General features: G+C 34.8%; 1 protein-coding gene across 1 annotated transcript in view; it reads right to left on the bottom strand.

The window, feature by feature from the left end:
• ANGPT1 (angiopoietin 1) overlaps nucleotides 1-22012 on the bottom strand; it is a 272220-nt gene extending 250208 nt beyond the window's left edge. The window contains exon 1 of the mRNA XM_049773961.1: nucleotides 21662-22012. Coding sequence (XP_049629918.1) covers nucleotides 21662-21958 — 297 coding nt within the window. The 5' untranslated portion in view covers nucleotides 21959-22012. The remainder of the gene's footprint in view (nucleotides 1-21661) is intronic.
• Between the last annotated feature and the right edge of the window lie 616 nt (nucleotides 22013-22628).

The following is a 22628-nucleotide window of genomic DNA, read 5'->3' as shown; positions in this document are numbered from 1 at the left end:
AAAAGCTCTACTGCTGTGCTATCACTCCAGCCCCACAAATTTCTTTTTTATTAAAAATGTGCACAGATATATTTTGAATAATCCTAAAGAAAGAGAAATTTCAACTCTATTATGTACAGTGAATGCTATTATAACTAAATGTTTAGGGTTTGTGGAAGTCTTTTTTTTTTTTCCTGAGGGTTATAAATGGCAGAACTTGGGACTCAGTTTTAGTATTTCTGGGTAGAACATATGCAGTTCCAATGATCAAAATAAAGTTTGTTTCATTCAAGGCAAGGTCCTAAACCTCTGCACAATTTTCTTCTGATCAAAATAAATGGTCTTTTAGGAAATAAAAAAAAAAGAATTCTTAAGAAAAATGACCTCCTTTCCTTTTTTTTTTTTTTTTTTTTTGGTTTTTGGGCCACACCTGGCGGTGCTCAGTGGTTACTCCTGGCTGTCTGCTCAGAAATGGCTCCTGGCAGGCACGGGGGACCATATGGGACACCGGGATTCGAACCAACCACCTTTGGTCCTGGATCAGCTGCTTGCAAGGCAAATGCCGCTGTGCTATCTCTCCGGGCCCTCCTTTCCTGTTTTAACTCATATTTCTAAAGTATAAATTGTTAACAATTTATGCCATGTCTTCTACACTATTAATTGTAAATAAATAAACTTAAATAGAACATCAAACATAAATAAGCAGAAAAAAAAAACTTAAAAATTGTGATTAAATGAAATGGTTGCTTTAATAGCTGCATAAGAATTTTTCACAAAGGACAGGAGTGACAGTACAGTGGTAGGATGTTTGCCTTGCACGTGGCTGACCCCGAATGGTCCTAAGTTTGATCCCTGGCATTCCAAATGGTCCCCTGAGTCTGGAGTGCATAGCCAGGAGTAATCCCTGAGCGCATAACCAGGAGTAATCCTTGAGCGTCACAGGGTGTGGCCCAAAATAAAAAAAAATTTTTTCTCTTAGTAACATTTTCAAAACTTTATAGTCTAAAGATTAAGAAATTGTAAAGGGGGCCAGAGAGATAGCATGGAGGTAAGGGCGTTTGCCTTGCATGCAGGACAGTGGTTCAAATCCCGGCATCCCATATGGTCCCCCGAGCCTGTTAGGGGCGATTTTGGAGCATAGAGCCAGGAGTACCCCCTAAGTGCTGCCGAAGAAGAAGAAGAAGAAGGAGGAGGAGGAGGAGGAGGAGGAGGAGGAAGAAGAAGAAGAAGAAGAAGAAGAAGAAGAAGAAGAAGAAGAAGAAGAAGAAGAAGAAGAAGAAGAAGAAGAAGAAGAAGAAGAAGAAGAAGAAATTGTAAAGTATACATAAAATACATATTACTTTATAAATTTTAGAAAGTAAATTATAATAAGTGTATTTTTTAAAAATATATTGACAATGTATCCCAAGAATCTGGGAGTTGGCATTCACTTGGGACTAACTTTAGCTGTAATTATATTGTGTAAAATTCAATTCTTAGTGGATATAAAGGTGAATTCTGAAGCCAATCAATCTGTGTTCTGTTCCTTGCTCTGCCACATAATAATACCGGGAACAAAAAAAATTATTGGAAATGAAAAATTATTAAAGTCCATTATAACATTAAAATATTGATGACTTTTGTCTTCTTTATTGGCTATCATTTAAAATATCATTTTATATCATTTAAAATTCTTAAACAGAAAACACTTACTTCATTATTAAAATATTTATATTATATATCCCTACTATGTTAGTAATACTGACATAAGGGCTTTATTATGACTATAGAAACTTATAGAAAGAAACCATATAGTGTAAATGATTATGACTTCAGTTTCTAGGATGAAACTGGCACTTTAGGCTTGTGATTTTAAATTCTCTTAAGTTTCAGTGTCCTTTTACCATTTCTTTGAACTGGGAAAAGTAGTTTGATTCTCTTAACTTCATTACGAGCATTAACTGAATGAATAAAGATAAATCCTACAGATAAAAATTATAATATAGTAAAACATTCAATAAGCACTAGTATTGTCAATAGCAGAGTCAAAACAAAATCCCAAAAATTTTAGAAAATCAAACTTGTAATTCCTAACTTTTAATTTGTTCAACATATATTACTTTTTCAGTCTTTGTTATTAGGTGCTTAATGAATCCTGTTTTATTGAGTCACAACTTATGAAGAAGGCATTATTTTCAGTTGTAGATGCAGAAATTTTAGCTCACAGGGTTAAAGCATAACCACAGACACATTCCTACATTATGAAATAACACCTCATATATGACGAACAATATGCATTGTCAAAGATCTTGAAGTCTGGGGACTTGAGCAATTTGATAGCATAGTAGTAGGGTGGTTGCCTTACTTGTATTTAAACTGGACTCAATCCCCCAGCAAACCATATAGTTTCCCTGAGCACAATGAACTATGGCCACACATCAAAAATAATTTCATGGGCCGAAAAGATAGCACAGTGGTAGGGCATTTGCCTTGTCCACAGCCAATCCAGGATGGATGATTGTTCGAATCCCATCATCCCATATGGTTCCCATGCCTGCCAAGAGCGATTTCTGAGCATATAGCCAGGAGTAACCCCTGAGTGTCGCCAGGTGTGACCCAAAAACCAAATAAAAAAATTCAATGTCTATTTTTGAAGATGGTCTATCTATTCAGTGATTTCTAATTTTATCTTATTTATACTCTATCATAATGAATCTAAAGGGTTTCTTCGTACCCATGAGAAAAGCACTGGTCTTCACCTAGTTTGTGGTGGCTAATTCTCTAGGTATTATGGTCATTAGAGAAAATAAGAATTCCATAACAGTGAGTCATAAGAATGTAAAATAAATGTATTTCTTAAGAGGATGCAAATTTCCCAGGGAGCATATTTTATTTCTAGGCATAAATATGTGTTTGCTTAAATTGCCACATGTTCCATGTTACAAGACCATTATTCTTGCTCAGCAAACAGAATTTCTATGATTTTATAGAACCATATTTTTAACTTGAATACTTTATCAAAAACATGCATGTCTTTCAAAGCATGCATATTCATAATATTAACCAGAAATATCTCTTTAATGTACCAAGTCATAAAATGCATCATTAGACATATTCTACCTGGTAAATAAATCCTGAAGAGCACTCTCCATTTAATATTACAAGACTCACTTGCCTATAAGTATGTAATAATACAGTTGAAGATACAAGTTTGAAAACAGCTATTTTAAAAAATGGAATTCAAATAATTTCAGAGATCAAACAGATTTCAAATGCATCTATAATTCCTTTATGTTAACTATGCTTACCACACAACTAGAATAGTGACATATATCTTGCCTGATAGTATGAATCATATTTTAAGTGGTTGTAAAGTTCTACATGTGGCTTGTTTCTTAGCCTTAAAAAATAATTATACTCAGAGCCCTAACACTTTTTGTACTATGTGATTCATAAATAATATAGCTGTACAAAGGAATGTATCTAAGAGTGGGGGCTTCTGACACCCTCTGAATTAATAAAATTCAAAGCAAGTTAGGATCTTCTTTCCATTCCTCATTTGAAAAAGAAAATAGAGTAAATCATGGCACAAAGAAGACAGGAATATTTGCAAACTAAAGTTTCCCAGAGTAAAGTGCTTCTTACCTGAGAAAGGCACTCATAAAAGACTCAGGTCTAAAATATCAGTTTTATATTAAAGACAATTTTTAAATTTTGTGTTATTATATTGTTCATTAAAAATGTAGTGGAATGTTTCACTGGTAAAGGGGGTGTTCTGTTTATGACTGAAACTCAACTACATGCTTGTAATCATGGTGCTTAAATAAAGATTTTATATATATACATATATATATATATATATATATATATATGTTACCTTACTCTACCTACTTCCAATGGGCAACCTCTACTTAATATATTACTATATAATTTTAGGCTAATATAATTACTGCATCAATCATATTCCTTACTATCTCAGCTTTGAGTCATTCACCCTTTCTGTATAATGAAACTCCAGAATTCAAAATTATTTTTCAACATCATTACTATTTCTAATGGATAACTTAAAATTTGACAGTAAAGTTCTATCATCTTAGTGCAACTTTCTGCCTTCCTCACCAAACACATTACCTAGAGTTCCAGGACCCATTTCTTGCCAATTTCATAATGTATTGCTGTAGGAGCTAGAGAGATAGCACAGAGGGCAGAGTGTTGGCTGTGCAGGCAGCTGACATATATTCAATCCCAGACAAACATGTGGTCCCTGGAACACTGGAGTGATCTGTGTATCATCAGTAAAGCACTGATCATGAGATCCAAAAAATAAAACAAAAATTTCATCTCCCTCATTCATTCATCACTCATTTATTCCACTTATTTAATATTTGACAGAGGATAAAATAGAAGTGATTCAGGGATTTTGCAACAGCAAAGAATGCACAAAATTAAGGAATAAGAATCAATTCCGATGCTATCTAAAATGTTAAAAATTACTAGGATAAAACCCTGGAGCAAATTGTAAGACATAAAACTAGAAAGAAGAGCAGGGACCCACTTAAGATACATAGTTTAAATCTCAGATCTGAGGATACTTTGATTAATCAAATTTTGACTTTTGGAAAAGCGGAAATGATAGAGATTTACATGAAATGATACTGACTGGATTGTCTTGATAGTTCTGCCCCTTACTGCTTATAAAAATTAGAATGTGATATTCTCATTTAAAATTTGTGAAATCATCTTTACAGAAATAAGACCGTTTATATATTAACTTCATTTTAAAATTTGAGATCAAGTATACAATGTGACATAGTAACAAATAAATCATTTTGTACAATATTTCCAATGTTGCTACTTTAATAGTTATAATGAATGTTTCGATGAATAGTGTTTTTTATTTCTTTTGAATTATTTCCTCGGGACTCATTCCCAGAAATATGGTTACTGAGACAAGGCAAGTAAAGAAAAGAAGTTATATTATTTACATTTACTGCTATTAAGCTATTATTTGTCGATCCATGTGTAATGTAATAAACAAAGCACCTCATATATTTTGGTGGATGCCTCCAAAAAAGTGTTGAAGTTCCCAGGAACCATTCTGGAATGGTGCTCAGAGGGCCTCCAGGATTGTATCCACTATATTCAGGTGAAAATGTAGACCAAGGGAATTGAAAATGAATTTACTATCTCCCTAACCCGCACCTCATATATTTAAAGAATGTTACTATACCTGTTTTAAATCCAGATTTAATATCTATCAATTAAGAATATGGGGGTTCGGGGGGGGGAGAGAGTGGATCTGGGATGCATTTATTGTAGAAATTCCAAACGGCTAGAATAGAACAGATGTTACTAACTCATTTCACATTTGGAAGACCACCAGTCATCCATGCCCAATAATAGTTTTCAGAACATCTGGATTTAAACTTATTCTATAAAAATGACAGACTAACTAGAATACAGTTATATAGTAGCTTCATGCCTTGATACTCAGGAACATAAATTAACTGAGACCTTTATAATTTTCAAATGATCATAAAATTATATTTACTGTAAGAATTAAGAGCACATAAGTTCTATAGTATATCATGTTAGTATTATGAATTTCTGGTTCAAGGATTTTTAAATATACTACTTTGAAAGTAGAACAATCCATACCTATGATTATATGACCTAAAGGTAGACTAAGACATATATAAGTTTAAAGTCCATTAATTAACACCTGCTATATCAAGTTTATTTGAAATTAATTTTTTCAACATTTAAGAATGGTAAAGATCTTGTTTTGTTTTGTTTTGTTTTGGGGCCACACCCGGTGATGCTCAGGGGTTACTCCTGGGGCCGGACCAGTGGTGCTAGAGGTAAGGTGTCTGCCTTGCCTACACTAGCCTAGGAGAGACCACCATTCGATCCCCCCAGCGGCCCATATGGTCCCCAAAGCTAGGAGCAATTTCTGAGTGCATAGCCAGGAGTAGCCCCTGAACATCACCAGACGTGGCCCAAGAACAAAAATAAAAAAACAGAAGTCACTACAGGTTTAGGGACCATATGGGATGCCAAGCAATCAAACCAAGGTTCACCCTAGGTTAGCCACATGCAAGGCAAATGCCCTACCACTTGTGCCATCCTCTGGTACCAGTAAAAGTCTTTTTTTTTTTTTTTTTTTTTGGTTTGTAGGCCACAACTTTAAAAACCAACACATCTATCCATGCCATGAGCCTTGGTGAAATGTTAGAATTTGGAAGACAGAGCTCATGCCTAAAATGTTAGTCTTCATTAATTATGATATGCTAAATATACCTCAGAAAGTCCAGCATGTATGCTTCATAAATGGTTCTAGTCACTACTGTTCTGTTCATTTGTACTCCAAATTTAGCAGCTTGTAATAACCACTTTATTTAGTTCCCTAGATTCAGGTCAAGATTTCAAATAGATACAGTGTAGATGTACAGATTCTGCTCCATGGTTTTCTATGATTAACCCTACATCTGGAGGCAATGAAATAAGTGAAGGTTAAAATCTCTTAAGGGTCACTCAACTATATTTCTAGAATTTGGCCTAGTGTCTCTAGATGAGGATTTACTAAGTTCATTGGACATCTCTCATGTGACTCGACATTCTGACACTTTGGAGACCTCCTGTAAATAGAGATCAATATGGCAGCTGAGGGCTACAAGCATTGTTATTACAATAGGAAAGATAGAAAAACTAAACTGCCTTTTATGACCCAATCAAAAATGAGAAGATGGTGGCATGTATGACATAAATCCACTTATCAAGTGATATTATAGACAAACAAAATACAATTTTAACAAAAACTGTTTTATACAATGCTCTATATGATTATTCCAAAGATGGTAATCTTTAAAAATTGAAGTCAATAATTGCCTCTAATCTTTGTGTACCTATACATTTTAATTCTTGCTAATGTTTTACTTGCCATTTATTTGTAGTTTTTGTATCAAACAAGGTAGGAATACTTTTTTCACTCAAATATTTTTTTTTCACTCAAATATTTTGATATGTAGACAGGCAAGTAGAGCTACTACATCTTCTGGTAGAAATTCACCATTTCAACTTAAAGTGCTATTGAATCTTAAATGTTTTTTAGCCACCAGGGGTGGTTCCTGAATCCATTAACTGCATTTACCAATTTTAAATGTCTATGATATTTTTAAGCCATACTTCAAAATTAGATTCAATAGAAGATATTTAAAAATTTAGGAGAGTATATAGAAAAATTATGTATAACTCATTTTCATCTTGCAATTTACCTTTGGAAATTTCACAGGTTTTAATCTGTCTCACCATTTAAGGTATAACAAATGCATGCTGGAATTCTAGTATATTTCTACCTTAACTCGTCATCTCTACTCTTTATTCCATGAAGACTGAAGAGAGAGATATAATAGCATCCTGGAGTCTCTCTATCCCCATGCCATCGATAACCTCCATGAAGGTAACAACCATTAATGTTTAGGCATTTGAGTGGTTAGGTATCTGAGATCAGGGAAAAAGAAAGGGAAAGCCAGCCAACACAACTGCCTGCAAGTAGCAATGATCTTGGCCTTGGACCAAAATACCACAAATATTTTAATTAATGGGGACAGTGATAAATAAAATAAGAAGTGAGATAAGAGGCCATTGCTTGAGAAAACAAGGTTTTTCTTCTCATTTTTACAACTCTCTGAATGACCCTTAAAAAAAAAGTGCATGCAAATAATATTTTAAGTTTCAGGATGTGCCTTTGCTTTTTCAAGCAGGACAGAAATATCCAAGAGGGAGGTCATTCATTGAACGGAAGATACTTAGAAAAGGCACTTCACCCCATGTAAAGCAATTGTAAGCTTTTCTATGTGCTTTCAAAGGTTTTAGATAAATAGTCAGACTCAATAAAGCTCTATCACTTTAAGAGATGGTGCATCTAAGGAGATAGGCAGGAAGGAGTACAGATTATTCCTCTGTCTGTTAACAGACCTGTGGGAGGGCATAGAGAATCAGGCTATTGTACTTCAATCAGCAGCATAATCTTGGTGTCACAGTCAATTTAACTACCCAGCTTTAGAGTTGAGAAGGCTACACAGGCCTGTTTGCAGCAGAACTTGAGAAAAGAATTACCTATTTAGGAGAAATGAATTAAGAATTAAGGGATAAGATGCAAAGACTACTACAAAAAGGGATTTATTTTTCCTTTTTAATAGACTAAAGTTTAAAGATTGACAAGAGGAGTGAGTCATGGTAAAATCTGCTCTAGCAAATCAGAAGTCCATAGTTGGTTAAAGGATTCATTGATACTGCAGACTGACCCCACCTCTCAGTTTCTCTGTCTCCATCAGCTTTCTCGTTTGCAATGTGGGGACATTATGCTAACTACTTACAATGAATTTTCAAAGTTTTCAGTTAATTATTATGAGTGAATTTTTTCCCAAGGGCTCAAAAGTTGAATCAAGTTTTCAACAATCACTACCCCACAAGAATTAAATAATATTGAATGAACATTTAGCACAAGACAGAAGTTAAGCAAAGTAATGCATGTGAATTATGCTCACTTTTAACAAATGGAGTGTTATTATACTGATTTTTACCAGTAATGAAAGTGAGTCCTTGAAAATTTAAGGATCTGGTCCATGGTCACATAGCAAGTAAGTTATACTGTCAAAATTCAAACCCACTCACTCTGGCTCTGAATAAAACATACTTCATGATAGAGTGGTATTGACTTTACATAGAAAATAGTAGCCACGAGCAATACATTAGTTTTAGTGTGTGTCTTTGCCAATAATAGCAGCAATAGAGGACTTATTTCTACTAAATGCACCTAGTAAATCACCTTCCATGTACGAAGTAAAATGAGTAAATGGCTGCCTTCCTTTCCTTAGCAGCAGGTGCCTAGTTCCGTGCCTGAATTCTAAAATTCCATGAGACAACTTAGCCATATCTCTCAGAAAAGTCTTTCTTACACTACTATTATTTCATGGCTTTGCACTGTATTCACGGGCCCTGAGATATGGGATAGTCAGAGGTCTCCTCTGTTCATTCATTTATTTTGCTGCTCCCTCTCTTCCACACTCCCACTCTTTTGACTGCTCTATGGAGGATGATCACAGAAGGCCTTATAGAAAAGACCACAGAAGAGGAGTAAAAGGAGTCAGGCAACGGAGAGTTTTATGGAACCTTTTGTCTTGTCAGATCTCAGAACCATTTTATCACTTCTGCTCTCCTGATTCTGAGACTTGAAAGTCTCAGAAGGCTCCAAAATGCAGGAAGGGGAAACTTGCATTTGAGATAAAATGAGTCTTTAGAAAGAAGAAAATACTTTTTTAAATTTCTAAACTAAGATATTTAATAAATAAATACAGAATAGTTCTTATTTTAGAGCTCTTATTTTATCAGAATGTCAAACAACTGTATTATTCAACTGCTGAATAAAGGAAAAAGACTCCCCAGTTCTAAGGGAATGTTACATCTAGAAATGTGTGGCTTGGGTATGTCTGGCTAATTGAATAAATTATATGAGTGAATTTACATGAAATTACATGAATTTTACTAGTTTTGACTAAATTAACCTTCAAAGTATGAAAAAATGGCTTTTTAAAAATACTAAAATGTCAGCACATATGAACAAGAAAATGACAGTTCTAGATTCCTATTATCTTTAATAAGTGTCAATAGTGGGAATGAAACCAAAGAGTAGATCAATAGGCCTAACTGAAAATCAATCAGAGAATTTTGAAGTACTAACTTACCTATTTAATATTCAGATTTTTGTACCATCCTTAACAATGAATTCTGCTCAAAGTAACTAGGATAGGTACTTAGGTAATTCTTGCTGGGAAACATTAACTTGCACCTGGATAACTTATAAAACAAGGAAGTTACTTACTTTGCCACTGATTACCCAAGAATTGTGTTAGCTTATTTGTATCTTACACATTAATATTCTTAAACTGTTATGTATAGAGCAGATTCAACAATATTACACCAATTCTCCAACAAATCTCAAACTATCAAACATCCTACTTCTTCCTACCTGCCAAGACATTGGTTTTGGCAGTTTTATTTACCTAATATGTCATTATTTGAATGCTTTATTCAAGTCATTTTGAAATTGCATTTCTTGAAACATACAGCGTCCCTTGAGGGATTTTCCCTAGAGAGTTAGTTGCCAAGGAAAAGGCCACAAGTCGACATCACTACAATGCTCCTCTAGCCCCGTCATTTGCTGCTAAATTGTGTATTAAGCATCTGCTTAATAGGATTTCACTACTGAGAAATATTTCAAATTCATCCATGATTCTATCTAAAAAATTAAACATTTACTTCAATATAAGATTAAAGTAATTGATTTATTCAATAACCTGGGGAACCTTCAAAGCAGTGCTTAAGAAGGAGGTCCTACCACTAGATAATTCTGACCAATCAATCCAGCATTTTAATACAAGAGTTCAAAATATGATGTTGCCTAAGACTTGCCTTCCAATTCTTTCAGACTCAACCAGGGTCAGTTGCATGGAATGTATGAACATTAGCTCTTGAAATATCTTTCAGAAATATTTATTGATTCTCTAGTCATAAATATTAAAAGTACTTATTATTAAATTACTATTAAATTATATGTATTATTATATTAGTGTTACTTTTATTTTGCTGGTTTTTTTTTTTTTTTACTACACCGGTGACTTTCAGGGGTTACTCCTGGCTAAGCACTCAGAAATAGCTCCTGGCTTGGGGGACCATATAGGAGGCCAGGGGGATCGAACCTCAGTCCATCCTAGACTAGCAAGGCCTTACCACTCTGCACCACCACTCCAGGCCCTAGTGTTATTATTGATAAAAACTTAAGGAAAATAGGAAATTTTTAAAAAATGAGGATTTAATTCTTCTCTCTCTCTCTCTCTCTCTCTCTCTCTCTCTCTCTCTCTCTCTCTTTGGTTTTTGGGTCACACCCAGCAGTGCTCAGGGGTTACTACTGGCTCTTCGCTCAGAAATCACTCCAAGCAGGCTCGGGGGACCATATGGGATGCCTGGATTTGAACCACCATCCTTCTGCATGCAAGGCAAAAATGCCCTACCTCCATGCTATCTCTCCTGCTCCAAGTCTTATCTCTTATATCTGAACAGATCTTCTGGGAACAAGAAATCTATACTCAGGGATCAATCCTGGCAGTGCTCAAAGGACCATATGTAGTATCAGAGATAGAATCTGGGTTAACTGCATGCAAAGCAAATGTCCTACCTGAAGTACTATCTCTCTAGTTCCTGGGTCCATCAAATTTTTAGATGCTATAAATACATAATCTTTAGATGATAGATATCCATTGGAAGCAGGGTGGCTAAGATATCCCCTACACCAGAGGGCCCAAATTTTATGTATTCTCATCCTTTTACATTGAATCAGTGACTGAAACTTGCAAATGGGGCCCTTTGACTTCTTGAGTAACATTTGGGAGAAAAAAAATGATGAAGTCCTAGGAATAGCTTTATTGATATGTACATGTTATATATGTAGTGTAATGTATGTGTTATATATGTATTGATATATTATATATGTATTGATATGTATATATACATATAATATATTTATTGAATTAGACTAACTTTATTTAAATATATATAGAATTAAAGTAGCTTTATATATACATATATACATCTATATTAGTCTATATACATAAATATAAATATTTATATGTATTTAGAAGTGAAGTGTAGTTTTGGGGTTTTAAAATATACAATTGCTTCCTGGAAATAAAACCACTCTAATGATCTTTAGAGTACAGAATTTCAAACTGAATCATCAGCAGTAATAAATAAAACATAGACCTTCTATAAAGACTATATCTTCCCAATGAGTAAAGCTGTCATCCATTTTTCTGCAGAAATTTATAGTGAGCTAGTCTACCTGTTGCAGTGATTTTTGTGATTTCTATGCATACATTATTCATAATTCAATAAAATTTTACTAAGATTTTAGCTATTTAGTTACTTCAGGTAGAGCTTGATACTTAGGCTAATTTGTACGTTCAACCAAATTTAGGAAATGCCTTCTTCTGTAGCTTAGTCTTACCTGACTTATATTATCATGTAGTACAATAAAAATAAATAATAATATTTTACTCCATAGCCTCCACAATTTACTGACCAAAGACAAGATCTTCATATGCAAAAATACATCATGGGAAAAATTATCAGCTACCAGTACGTAGCTTATACCAGTTTTCCTCACATTCTTTGTTGAATAGCATGTTTTTATCGATTTGAAAAAATAAACTCACTAGACAACTAAGACCAAACAAGCCTAAAAATCTTTTAATTTAATGTTTCTATATAAGAATTAGTAGACAAATTCCCAGGTACACAACTTTGAAATATATATTAAAAAAGGTAATCCAGAGTGCTCATTCCACAGAAATTTCTTTGATAAGGGAGGGGACCTCTTTTGTACACTTTGTAAAGAGATTTAAACACTGAGAGGCCACCTCTTTCTCTCTCTCTCTCAAACACACAGCATAAAGCTAGAAGCAAAGGGAGTTTGAAATTTCTCAACTTCACAGAAAAAGATAATCTTGTCATGGAACAAAGGCAAGAATGACTCAGAATGTAATTAGAGTTGTATATCTAAGCAAATGACACAGCATAGCTGTGGCATTAAAAAGAAAAAACATAAAAGTAAAGAAAGAAAAGAGAACAGGATCAGGAAAAGGTTGCTAATGTTTCTACATAGTGACAAGAACATAACAAAATAAAAACAAAAGATCTTCAATTGGAAAATTAAAACATTTGGGACTAATAAATGGCTATATTTGATAGGTGAGGAACCCACTTGTTGCTCCTCCTACTTCAGCATCCACACACGTGAGAGCCCTGTTAGTGTTGTTATCTAAATGAAATAATCAGAAAAGTTTTCAAAATGTTGATGACCAAATGTGATAGGCTGTCCCCTACTTATGAAAATAAAATATTCTGCTATTTTGTCAACATTATTGCTAATGCCACAATAGGATAAAAGAGTCATATAAAGCAGGAAACCCTGGAACCCAGCTTTTTTGGAATACTCTCAGTGCATACTGGATATGCTATATTTAGGCTCCTTTTCTTCTTTAACATGTATGTATGTTTCTCAGCTCACGTGATGATGGACCAGAGAAAGACAAGACATAAAACTTTCCTGCTTGTACTTCTTTAAAATGTCACCTCACAGCATGTCCAAAATACCAAGCCAGAAAAAATGGCTTAGTCAGGCTCTTTGCCAATTGGCACAGACCTGAAGATTACTTGGCCTCCTGGAGGGCAAATTTTTTTCCCACACAACCCACTTCACAATTTACCTTTCAATGGTCACAATGTAAATACTATATTCTTTTTGTGACATAGAGCAGAGGTCAGTAAACTTTTGTGAAGTTTGGATAAAAGACTGGATATTAAAATGTAAGCTCTGTCTGTGGGCCATTTGGTCTCTTCTGTAACTTCTTAATTCAGACTTTGTTAAGAGACAAGCAATCAGAGGCAATACATAAGCAAATGTCTCTGTTCCTATAAACTTTATTTACAAATCCATCCATATATAAGTGGATGAGTATGATTGCATTCTAATAAAATTTGATTTACTAACATAAGAAGACTGCACGATTTAACACAAGATATATGGTTTATTGGATCTTCATAGTAAGGATTGAAATTCAGGAAATTAAAAATTATAGGGGCCAGAACAATAGCACAGTGGTTAGGGACTTTGCTTTGCACAAAGTAGATTCAAGTTTGATCTCCAGCATCCCATATGCTCTCCCAAACACTGCCAGGAATGTCCCAAAAGTGCAAAACCAGGAGTAACACCTGAAGATCACCAAAACCAAAACAAAACAAAAATACACTATTATGGGGCCAAAGCAATAACACAGCAGGGGCATTTGCCTTGCACATGGCAAACCTGGATTCCATTTTCAGCATCCCATATGGTTCCCTGAGCCTACTAGGAGTAATTTCTGGGCATGAGTCAGGAGTAACGCCTGAGGGCGGCTGGGTGTGGCCCATTAAACAAACAAATTATACTATGACATAGCCAATCACACAATATATGGAAGTCTGTTGATTATTATTTTCATACATGCATTTAATTATTTTCAAAATCTGCCCATTAAATTTAATCCTTTTTACTCATAAAAATTCTTGCCAACACTGTTCTAAATATTAAGCTAGAAATGTAAATCTATTAAAGATAAGTAAAAATAAATATTTTAATGAACAAAACAATATCTTCCTTCCAGAGCACAGAATTCCGGAGAATACACTCTTCAAATAGTAATTATCCTTTTTGTTTTTGTTTTTGTTTTGTTTTGTTTTGGGCTACACAGGTGACACTCAGGGATACTCCTGGCTATGCGCTTAGAAATCGCTCCTGGCTTGGGGAACCATATGGGACCATATGGGATGCCACGGGATCGAACCGTGGTGTTTCCTAGGCTAGCGTGGGCAAGGCAGACACCTTACTCCTTGCGCCACTGCACCAGCCTAGGTTAGCACATGCAAGGCACATGATCTATCTCTTCCACCACCGCTCAGGCCCCATGAATTTATGATCTTTTTTTAAGGGTTTTGGGCACTCAAGGATTACTTCCTGCTGACTCTGCACTCAGAAATTAATGCTGGATGGCTCTGGGAACCATATGCGATGCCTAGGATAGAACCTGTGTTGGTTGCATGCAAGGCAAATGCCCTACCTGCTGTGTTATTGTTCAGGTCCTAGAAATTGTATTCCTTTTCTTTTCTCTCTTTTCTTTTCTTTTCTTCCCTTCCTTCCTTTCTTCCTTCCTTCCTTCCTTTTTCTTTCTTTCTTTCTTTCTTTCTTTCTTTCTTTCTTTCTTTCTTTCTTTCTTTCTTTCTTTCTTTCTTTCTTTCTTTCTTTCTTTCTTTCTTTCTCTTTCTTTCTTTCTTTCTTTCTTTCTTTCTTTCTTTCTTTCTTTCTTTCTTTCTTTCTTTCTTTCTTTCTTTCTTTCTTTCTTTCTTTCTTTCTTTCTTTCTTTCTTTCTTTCTTTCTTTCTTTCTTTCTTTCTTTCTTTCTTTCTTTCTTTCTTTCTTTCTTTCTTTTTTGTTTTTTGGGCCACAGCCGGTGACTCTCAGTGGTTACTCCTGGCTATGAGCTCAGAAATCGCTCCTGGCTTGAGGGACCATATGGGACGCCAAGGGATGGAACTGTGGTCTATCCTAGGCTAGCGTGGGCAAGGCAGATGCCATACTCCTTGAGCCACTGCACCGGCCCCATGAACTTGTATTCTTTTTTGTTTGTTTGTTTGTTTTTGGGTCACTCCCAGCAGCGTTCATTCTTAACAGAATAAAGCATAATAAATGGAGTCTCAAACAATAAATTATATAACATAACATTGTAGCTAATGCCATGAAGAAATAATACAATACAATATAATAGGAAGTTACCTAATTGAGTAGGTAAGGTAGAAGCTAAGGTAATCAGTGAAATGTTTGAGAGAACTTCTCAACCAAGACCTACAAGAAGAAAAATTATTCATGTTATGTTCTGGAGGAAGAATTTTCTGAGCTGAATAAACAGGATTGTAAAGTCATGAGATAAGAAAACCCAGTGTGTTAACAAAATAAGTCGAGTGTCACCTGAGTGAGTGCCTGAAATAACAGAAAGGTAATAAACGTTAAATCTGTGGCAAACAGGGGGAGAGAAACAGGTAAAATAGAATCTTATGGTAAGGAATTAAGATTTTATTCTTTGGTAATGGGGAGCTATTGGTGATTTTAAGGAAAAGAATGGAATATCCTTATTCATTTATTTATTTTAGTTTTGGGGCCACACCTCATGTAACTCAGGAGTTACTCCTGGTTCTGTGCTCAGAAATCACTCCTGTCAGGCTCAGGGAATCATATAGGATGCTGGGGATTAAACCCACGTCTGTCCCAGGTAGGCCATGTGCAAGGCAAAAGCCCTACCGATGTGCTATTACTTTGACGTTTCATACTCATTTTAAATTAGACTTAATCACTGTTAGATCTGTGCCATTTAAAAGAGATTTATTGAAAATGTTTTATCAGGAAAACCTACAATCCGCCAGAGAAAAGGACCTATTTGCCATGGTCTTAAAACTAAGATAAGTCAGTGGAGAGATTTTCAGAAGTTTCTTTCTTCCTATAAAGAAATATGAAAGACTGTTGTACTCCAAACGCAATACTTCTGGGGTGTGAACAGGTTCATAAGTTCCTCTTCAGATCATATAATATAAATCATAAATAATATAAACTATTAATTAAAATTGTAATATAGGAGCATTAACTTATCCATTAGTATTAACCTTAGTATTCATGCTAGGATTAATTGCCTGCCAATCAATAGCATTATTCATTAGCATTATAATAGTAATCTCCTTAGCCCCCAATATAGGACTATTCTATTAAGTTGGTGGGGATTTTTCTACAATTAGATTTTAAAGGTAATTGTTCCTATGCACATTCTTGACAACTACTTTTTATTCAGTATGCATAATAATACATATATACATATTTCTTTGTAATGACAAATATTTAAGAAAATACATTGATCAATTATCTGTTCATTTTACACATTCATAAAACTCCTGCCACATGTGCAAATAAGAGTATCTTCTAATTAGTATTACAAAGTCAACAGCCAAAGTTTATAGATAAGTACTAGTTAGACACACACAAATATACAGTATGTATAAATAAATGCCATTTTTGGGTTCATTAAATGGTTTCATACAAAGGTACAAAATTCTCATCTCAAAAGAAGATTATGTGAATCCAAGAAACTATATTCTAATAATTTAAACAAATCTTAATAAACAACTGAAATAGGGGCCGGTGAGGTGGCACTAGAGGTATGGTGTCTGCCTTGCAAGCGCTAGCCAAGGAAGGACCGCTTTTTGATACCCCAGCGTCCCATATGGTCCCCCCAAGCCAGGGGTGATTTCTGAGTGCTTAGCGAGGAGTAACCCCTGAGCATCAAATGGGTGTGGCCAAAAAAAACCCCAAAAATAAATAACTGAAGTAGAAAATAAGGGCACTCAAATTGTGATTCAAGTACCACATATATTTGAACACTTGATAAGTTTATAATTCTACAATGATAAAGACATTGTTCAGACACCTAAAAAATCTTTGGATAGACTGATACCCACTATGTCCAAAGGACTCACAGTCTAACTAGAGAAAATATTTTAAAACCAATAATAAAAAATATTAGAAAAAATTACAAAATGTAGATGATCAATGTTAACAGGATGTATGAATTATAAGAAGGTAACAGAGGAGATCTCAGATTGAGAGAACTAGAGTGTGGAGAGGTTTTTAGAAAAACTGGAAGCAACACTGACCTTTAAAGAAGAAGAACAAAATGATTACTATAAAAATGTTTGCAATCCTATTTAATGAGTAACTATAAACTAAATAATTAATACCACTTATTTTGCACCTCAAATAATTTCAATTAACTTTAGCACAGACATAAATACTTGTAGAATGAAGATCTAGCAATAATAATAACGTACAATTTATTTAATAGAGTGAGATATATTACCTAAATAAATTGCTAATAGCATATGGAAAAATGTAAATTCTAACACACTGAATAAATATACCCACTTGTTCATTTAATCAGTATTTTCTGTCTGTATATTATGGATCATATTCTGTTATATTCTGGAAATATGGCAATAGAAAACATACAAAGCAATGGAAGTCACATTCTGTTGGGAAATAATACAAGTTAGCATATGCTAATATGGGTTTTGAAAATATTGTCATATTAATATTTTTCACATAGTAGCATACCAAATTCTAATTCTTAAAAGTAAAGCATAATATACAAATGGGAGATGGTCATAGTGAAAAAGGAAACAAAAAACTATTAATAAAACACTTAATTCAGTTTAATCTATAAAATCATTGTGGTTCTCTACTAATTGCTGATATATCATTTTAATAGGAATACATTACTTATAGAAGTAGACCTTTGTCCTCTGTACAGACTTCCTTTTACTTTATTGATTCTTTCAACTATGCCTGGCATCATTTAACAATGGCAAAACCAACTTCATAATGATTCACTCAAATTTTACAATGTTGTATTCTTTGATTTGTTTGTTTTGGGGACCATACTGGGCAATGCTCAGAGATTATTTCTGGTTTTGCATTTTGGAATCATTCCCTACAATGCTCAGAAACCATATGGGATACAGAAAATAAAATCAGGATTGGATGCATGCAAGGCAAATTGCCCTACACACTGTGCTATAGCTCTAGTCATGCTGTATTTTTTAGAAATGAGTATTTTTTTAAACAAGAATTATTTTAGCTTTTTATTTATCATAATAGAAAATATTTAAGCACCATGATTACAAGCATGATTGTAGTTGGGTTTTAGTCATAAACAGAAACCCCCCCTTCACTAAGTAAACATTTGTAAACACTGGGGATATGGACAAAAAAAAAAAAAAAACAATAACCAGTGTAGTTCAGAAACACATAGTTCAAATAAACAATCACCAACCATTTTTTTGTCACAAAAAATCTGGAAGGAATCTAAAGAAAACTGCAAAGAGAAAAAAAAAGACACTTGTACTTATAATTATAGCCCAAAATCTGAGTATTCTCAGTTCTGACTTGTGGATTGAAAATAACTCTGAAAAGAGTTATATAATAAAAGAAACCCAAACCTAGAGAGAACCAAATTAAGCTGTGATTTTGGAGCATTTACTTAGATTTAATACACTCACATTAATCAACAAATTATTACTGGACCAGTAGAGTAGTAAAGGCTCTTGCCTTGTATGCAGCCAATACAGTTCAATCCCTGGTGCTGTTTATAGTTTCTTGATCCCAGTAAGCCCTGAACACCAGCAGGAGTGGCCCCAAAGACCAAAACAAACAGACAAAACAAAATTATCATAGAAAGTTAACTGTGTGTGCTTAATTCTTCACAATAATACACCAAAGTTTCATCGCTTATGACAATCAACACATCCTGCATCACACTGTATAACTTTCTTGTCATTGGAGCCAGCTGGAGGACTGAAAAAGTGGAGGAATAAAATTCAAGAGTGTAAATCTCATTAGAGATTTTAGTGATTTAGTATTGTAAAAGATATTTTTTAAATATCCAGTGAACCCAACTCCAAAAAGGGTAATAGATTAGCAAATAATTATCTCGTTTTAGCTAGCATTGATAGCACATTTATTCTGCATCAAAACTTTCCTAATAGTAATGCCATGAGCTGCATAATAATTACTGTCCTTTGATTAATTATTTTGTTGAATAAATGAATTAATTACACTTAAACTGATTGTTTCTACAGGACATCGCTTGTTAGGATCAGACACTCGTTCAAACTGTAGTGTATTAATAAGCATATTAATAATTACAGTGAAAGGTTTCCATTTGAATTATCAAAATAAATACAGTACATGACATGTAGACCTGTAAAGAAGAAATCTCCAATTAAGGGAAATTTATGAGAGCCTGTAGCAAGTCCTTTGCTCAGTGCATTTATTTAGTTTCCTGATCCTCAGACCAATCGCATTAACAATGACAAAAGATATGCAAATTTGAACAGACAATAGACAACCCAAACTGCTCTGACTCATACCAACAGGGACATTTTAGAATATATCCACTTGATTCACACTAGCAAACAAGGGTCAATAAAACCAAATAACATTTTTGTAGCTATGCTTGGGTATAATCAGAAAACTATAATATTGTCATTGACCAAATACAATGCAAATAAAAGTCAAGTTTATTTCTCACAATAAATTAACAAATAAAATGTTAATGATTTTAAACCCCCATAGAATCATGCATATACTCTTACTGCTGAATTGCATAGCAACAAAAAGAAATGTATTGGCACAAATCATTTCAGTTGTATATTTTAAGCAAAGAACATATTCCAATTCTTATTAGAACAGCGCCTTCAAGACAATTTTGGATTAGATATTAATTCCCAGCTCTCTGAAAAAGACCAGATTAATGACTTAATTTTCAAAAAACTGTGGAAGAGTAATATTAAGGGTACTATTTTGAAAATAAAATAAACTCTGCATTCAAGTTCATTTGTTAAGTTTTGTCCCCCCCTGCCAAAACAACTAGTCAACTTATTATAAGCTCTTGCAGTGATTAATATGAAATTTAAGCTATATTAAAAAAGACAGAGCAAACTTCTGCCTGTTTTCTATTTTTCTTCAATTTAATTGGCATTTCTTTCACCTAAGATCTACAATAAAAAAAAAACAAAAAAACAACTACCTACAATGCCAGGTTTGGAACTTCTGAAACTGGTGTCAGTTAGTTTGTCAAATAAAGTAATAGTGATCTTAGTTCAGTCCCTAGTGGTCAAAAACAGAATAACTATAACTTGGCAAGAATCAGCAGGCAAGTGATCTAAGTGAGAAATGACCACACAGGAACAGAAAAGAGCATTTGTCTTTTCTCTAGTCTTTTCCTCTAGCTTTTATCTTTTTCTAAGGGTTATCTCTGTTAGAGTTAATAAAAAATATTAATAGAGTTCCTTCCTATTTTAGCATACATCTCAGAGAAAGAATCATTACCAATAAGGACATTACCAACATTCTAAGTGGCACATAGTCGAATCCACTTGTTGTCTGATATTTACCTGTTGCACAACCAAACAGAGAGCGAAGAAAATGAAAGTTGGGAAATGCATTTATATTGTATAGGCATACCTATATCAAAAATCTAGATTACAGTTGACTAAATAAACTGCTCACTGTAATTTCTCTAACTCTGGAAACAATGCACCCACACAGGAACATTCATTTGGATCGACTCCTAAGTGGAATTAGCTGTGACTACTATTTCTGAGAAAGGAGACACTTCTACAATACAGCAGAGGTTACACACTGTGTCAACCCGAATCTGCAGGTGCACGGTTTTGGCAAGAACCACCATCAGCTCTTGTTCTCTCACAGTGGGCAAAGAGCCTCATTCTGATGCATTCCAGCAAAATGTACCTTCTTAGTTTTATATTTTTTTCTCTCATGTACAGAAGAAACATGTCAGAAACCAGTCCTCTACCATACTAAAATGTGCTGAAATTAAGCTTCCTTATACATTTACACACACACACACACACACACACACACACACACACTCACACACACACACACACTTCATCCAATCAAATGCATCTTATATTTTACTCTCACTTTCTACGAACTTTAGTAAATGTTTAAAAACTAAGTATTTTACAAGGATTTCTCTCTCCAGCAGCACAACGTAAAATCTATTTGATCCTAAATCCTGTCGTTATGATTATTATTATTATTATTTTAACCAACTTGTCCAGGACCTATAGACTTTTCTTGTTAAGAGCAGGGGTTTTTGACAGAAAACCAAACTCTATTTTAAGTCAGAGAAAAACAAGAAACGTCCTAAATAAAATAGGCCACCGCTATGCACACAAATGGGGGTGTCACCAGCCCTCCATAGGTTTGCACCAATCTAAAACCTTGGTTATGTGGTGAAGTCATACAGGGAGAACGGGCTCCTGCCTTTGCAAACACTGCCCCCCTGGATCCCAAGGTAAACAAACGCTCCAGAGTCCGAGAAGGAACTCTCTGAAGTTAAGCTAGCTGCAGAGTAAAGTAAGGAGGGGAAAGAAAAAAAAAGCTCCAAGTTCCGTGCAATTAGAAACTGAAAGCCATCACTTACTTTTTGCAGCCACTGAGTATAATTTTCCATCACATGTTCCAGATGTTGCAGCTTCTGGGAAGAGAAATCGGGTTCCACGTGTGGAGCGTCTCTCTGCAGAGCATTGGTGCTGTACTGGTCTGTGGGACTCTCACGACAGTTCCCGTCGTGTTCTGGAAGAATAAAAGTGTAGGCACATTGCCCATGCTGAATCCGGTTATATCTTCTCCCACCGTTTTCTGGACTCCGCCGCTGGTTGTTGCACCCTATGTGAGTCAGAATGGCAGCAAGGAAAGCAAAGGAAAGGAAAACTGTCATTGTACTGCCAGCACTCTCTTTTCCGTGCCTCTCGAGAAACTTGCTCTTTTCTTCTGACCTTTAAACTAGTTATTTCAGGTAAAAAACTGCTTGTTTGCTTGACTTTTTCCCCCTCCAAGAAAGCTTTGGAAAAGAAAAAAAAAAAAAATCACTGAAAACGAGCCATTTGTTAGCTTTGTTCTGAAATGTTGTAAAAAAAAATTTTTTTTTTCAGATTGCACTGTAATGATAAGTTTCCTTAGTTAAAACTGGAGATATTTATTGCATACTAGTTGAGATTTATTGTTTCCTCTCTGTGTAACCGTGCAGCGTGGAGCCTGCCTGAATCAGCTGCGTGTACATAATTCTAGACCCTTTCCTCTACCCTATCTGCTGCAGATCTGCTATTTTCTCCCGGACCTCAGTGAGTTTTATTAAGGTTGCACATCCAAGCCAAGCTGGAAGCAGGCAGCCTTTCACAAGACGACTTGACAGGAATGCATGAGTGTGCCCCTATGCTCAGGATTGCTGATGGCTTGAAGCAGCGGGGATCGTCTTACAAATTGGCTAGATGCGCATGACCTCGGATCATGTATGGCCCTCCCGCCCCTTTCCGCAGACAATTGCCTCCAGCCCTTAGCAGATTCACAAAAATCAATAAACACTGCAGTCCACCTTAACACACTTTTGG

The sequence above is a fragment of the Suncus etruscus genome, chromosome 5 (assembly GCF_024139225.1).
Source record: "Suncus etruscus isolate mSunEtr1 chromosome 5, mSunEtr1.pri.cur, whole genome shotgun sequence".
In the NCBI taxonomy this organism is placed as follows: domain Eukaryota; kingdom Metazoa; phylum Chordata; class Mammalia; order Eulipotyphla; family Soricidae; genus Suncus; species Suncus etruscus.
Note: the sequence above shows the minus strand (reverse complement) of the source record. Positions and strands in the feature narration are given on the sequence as shown.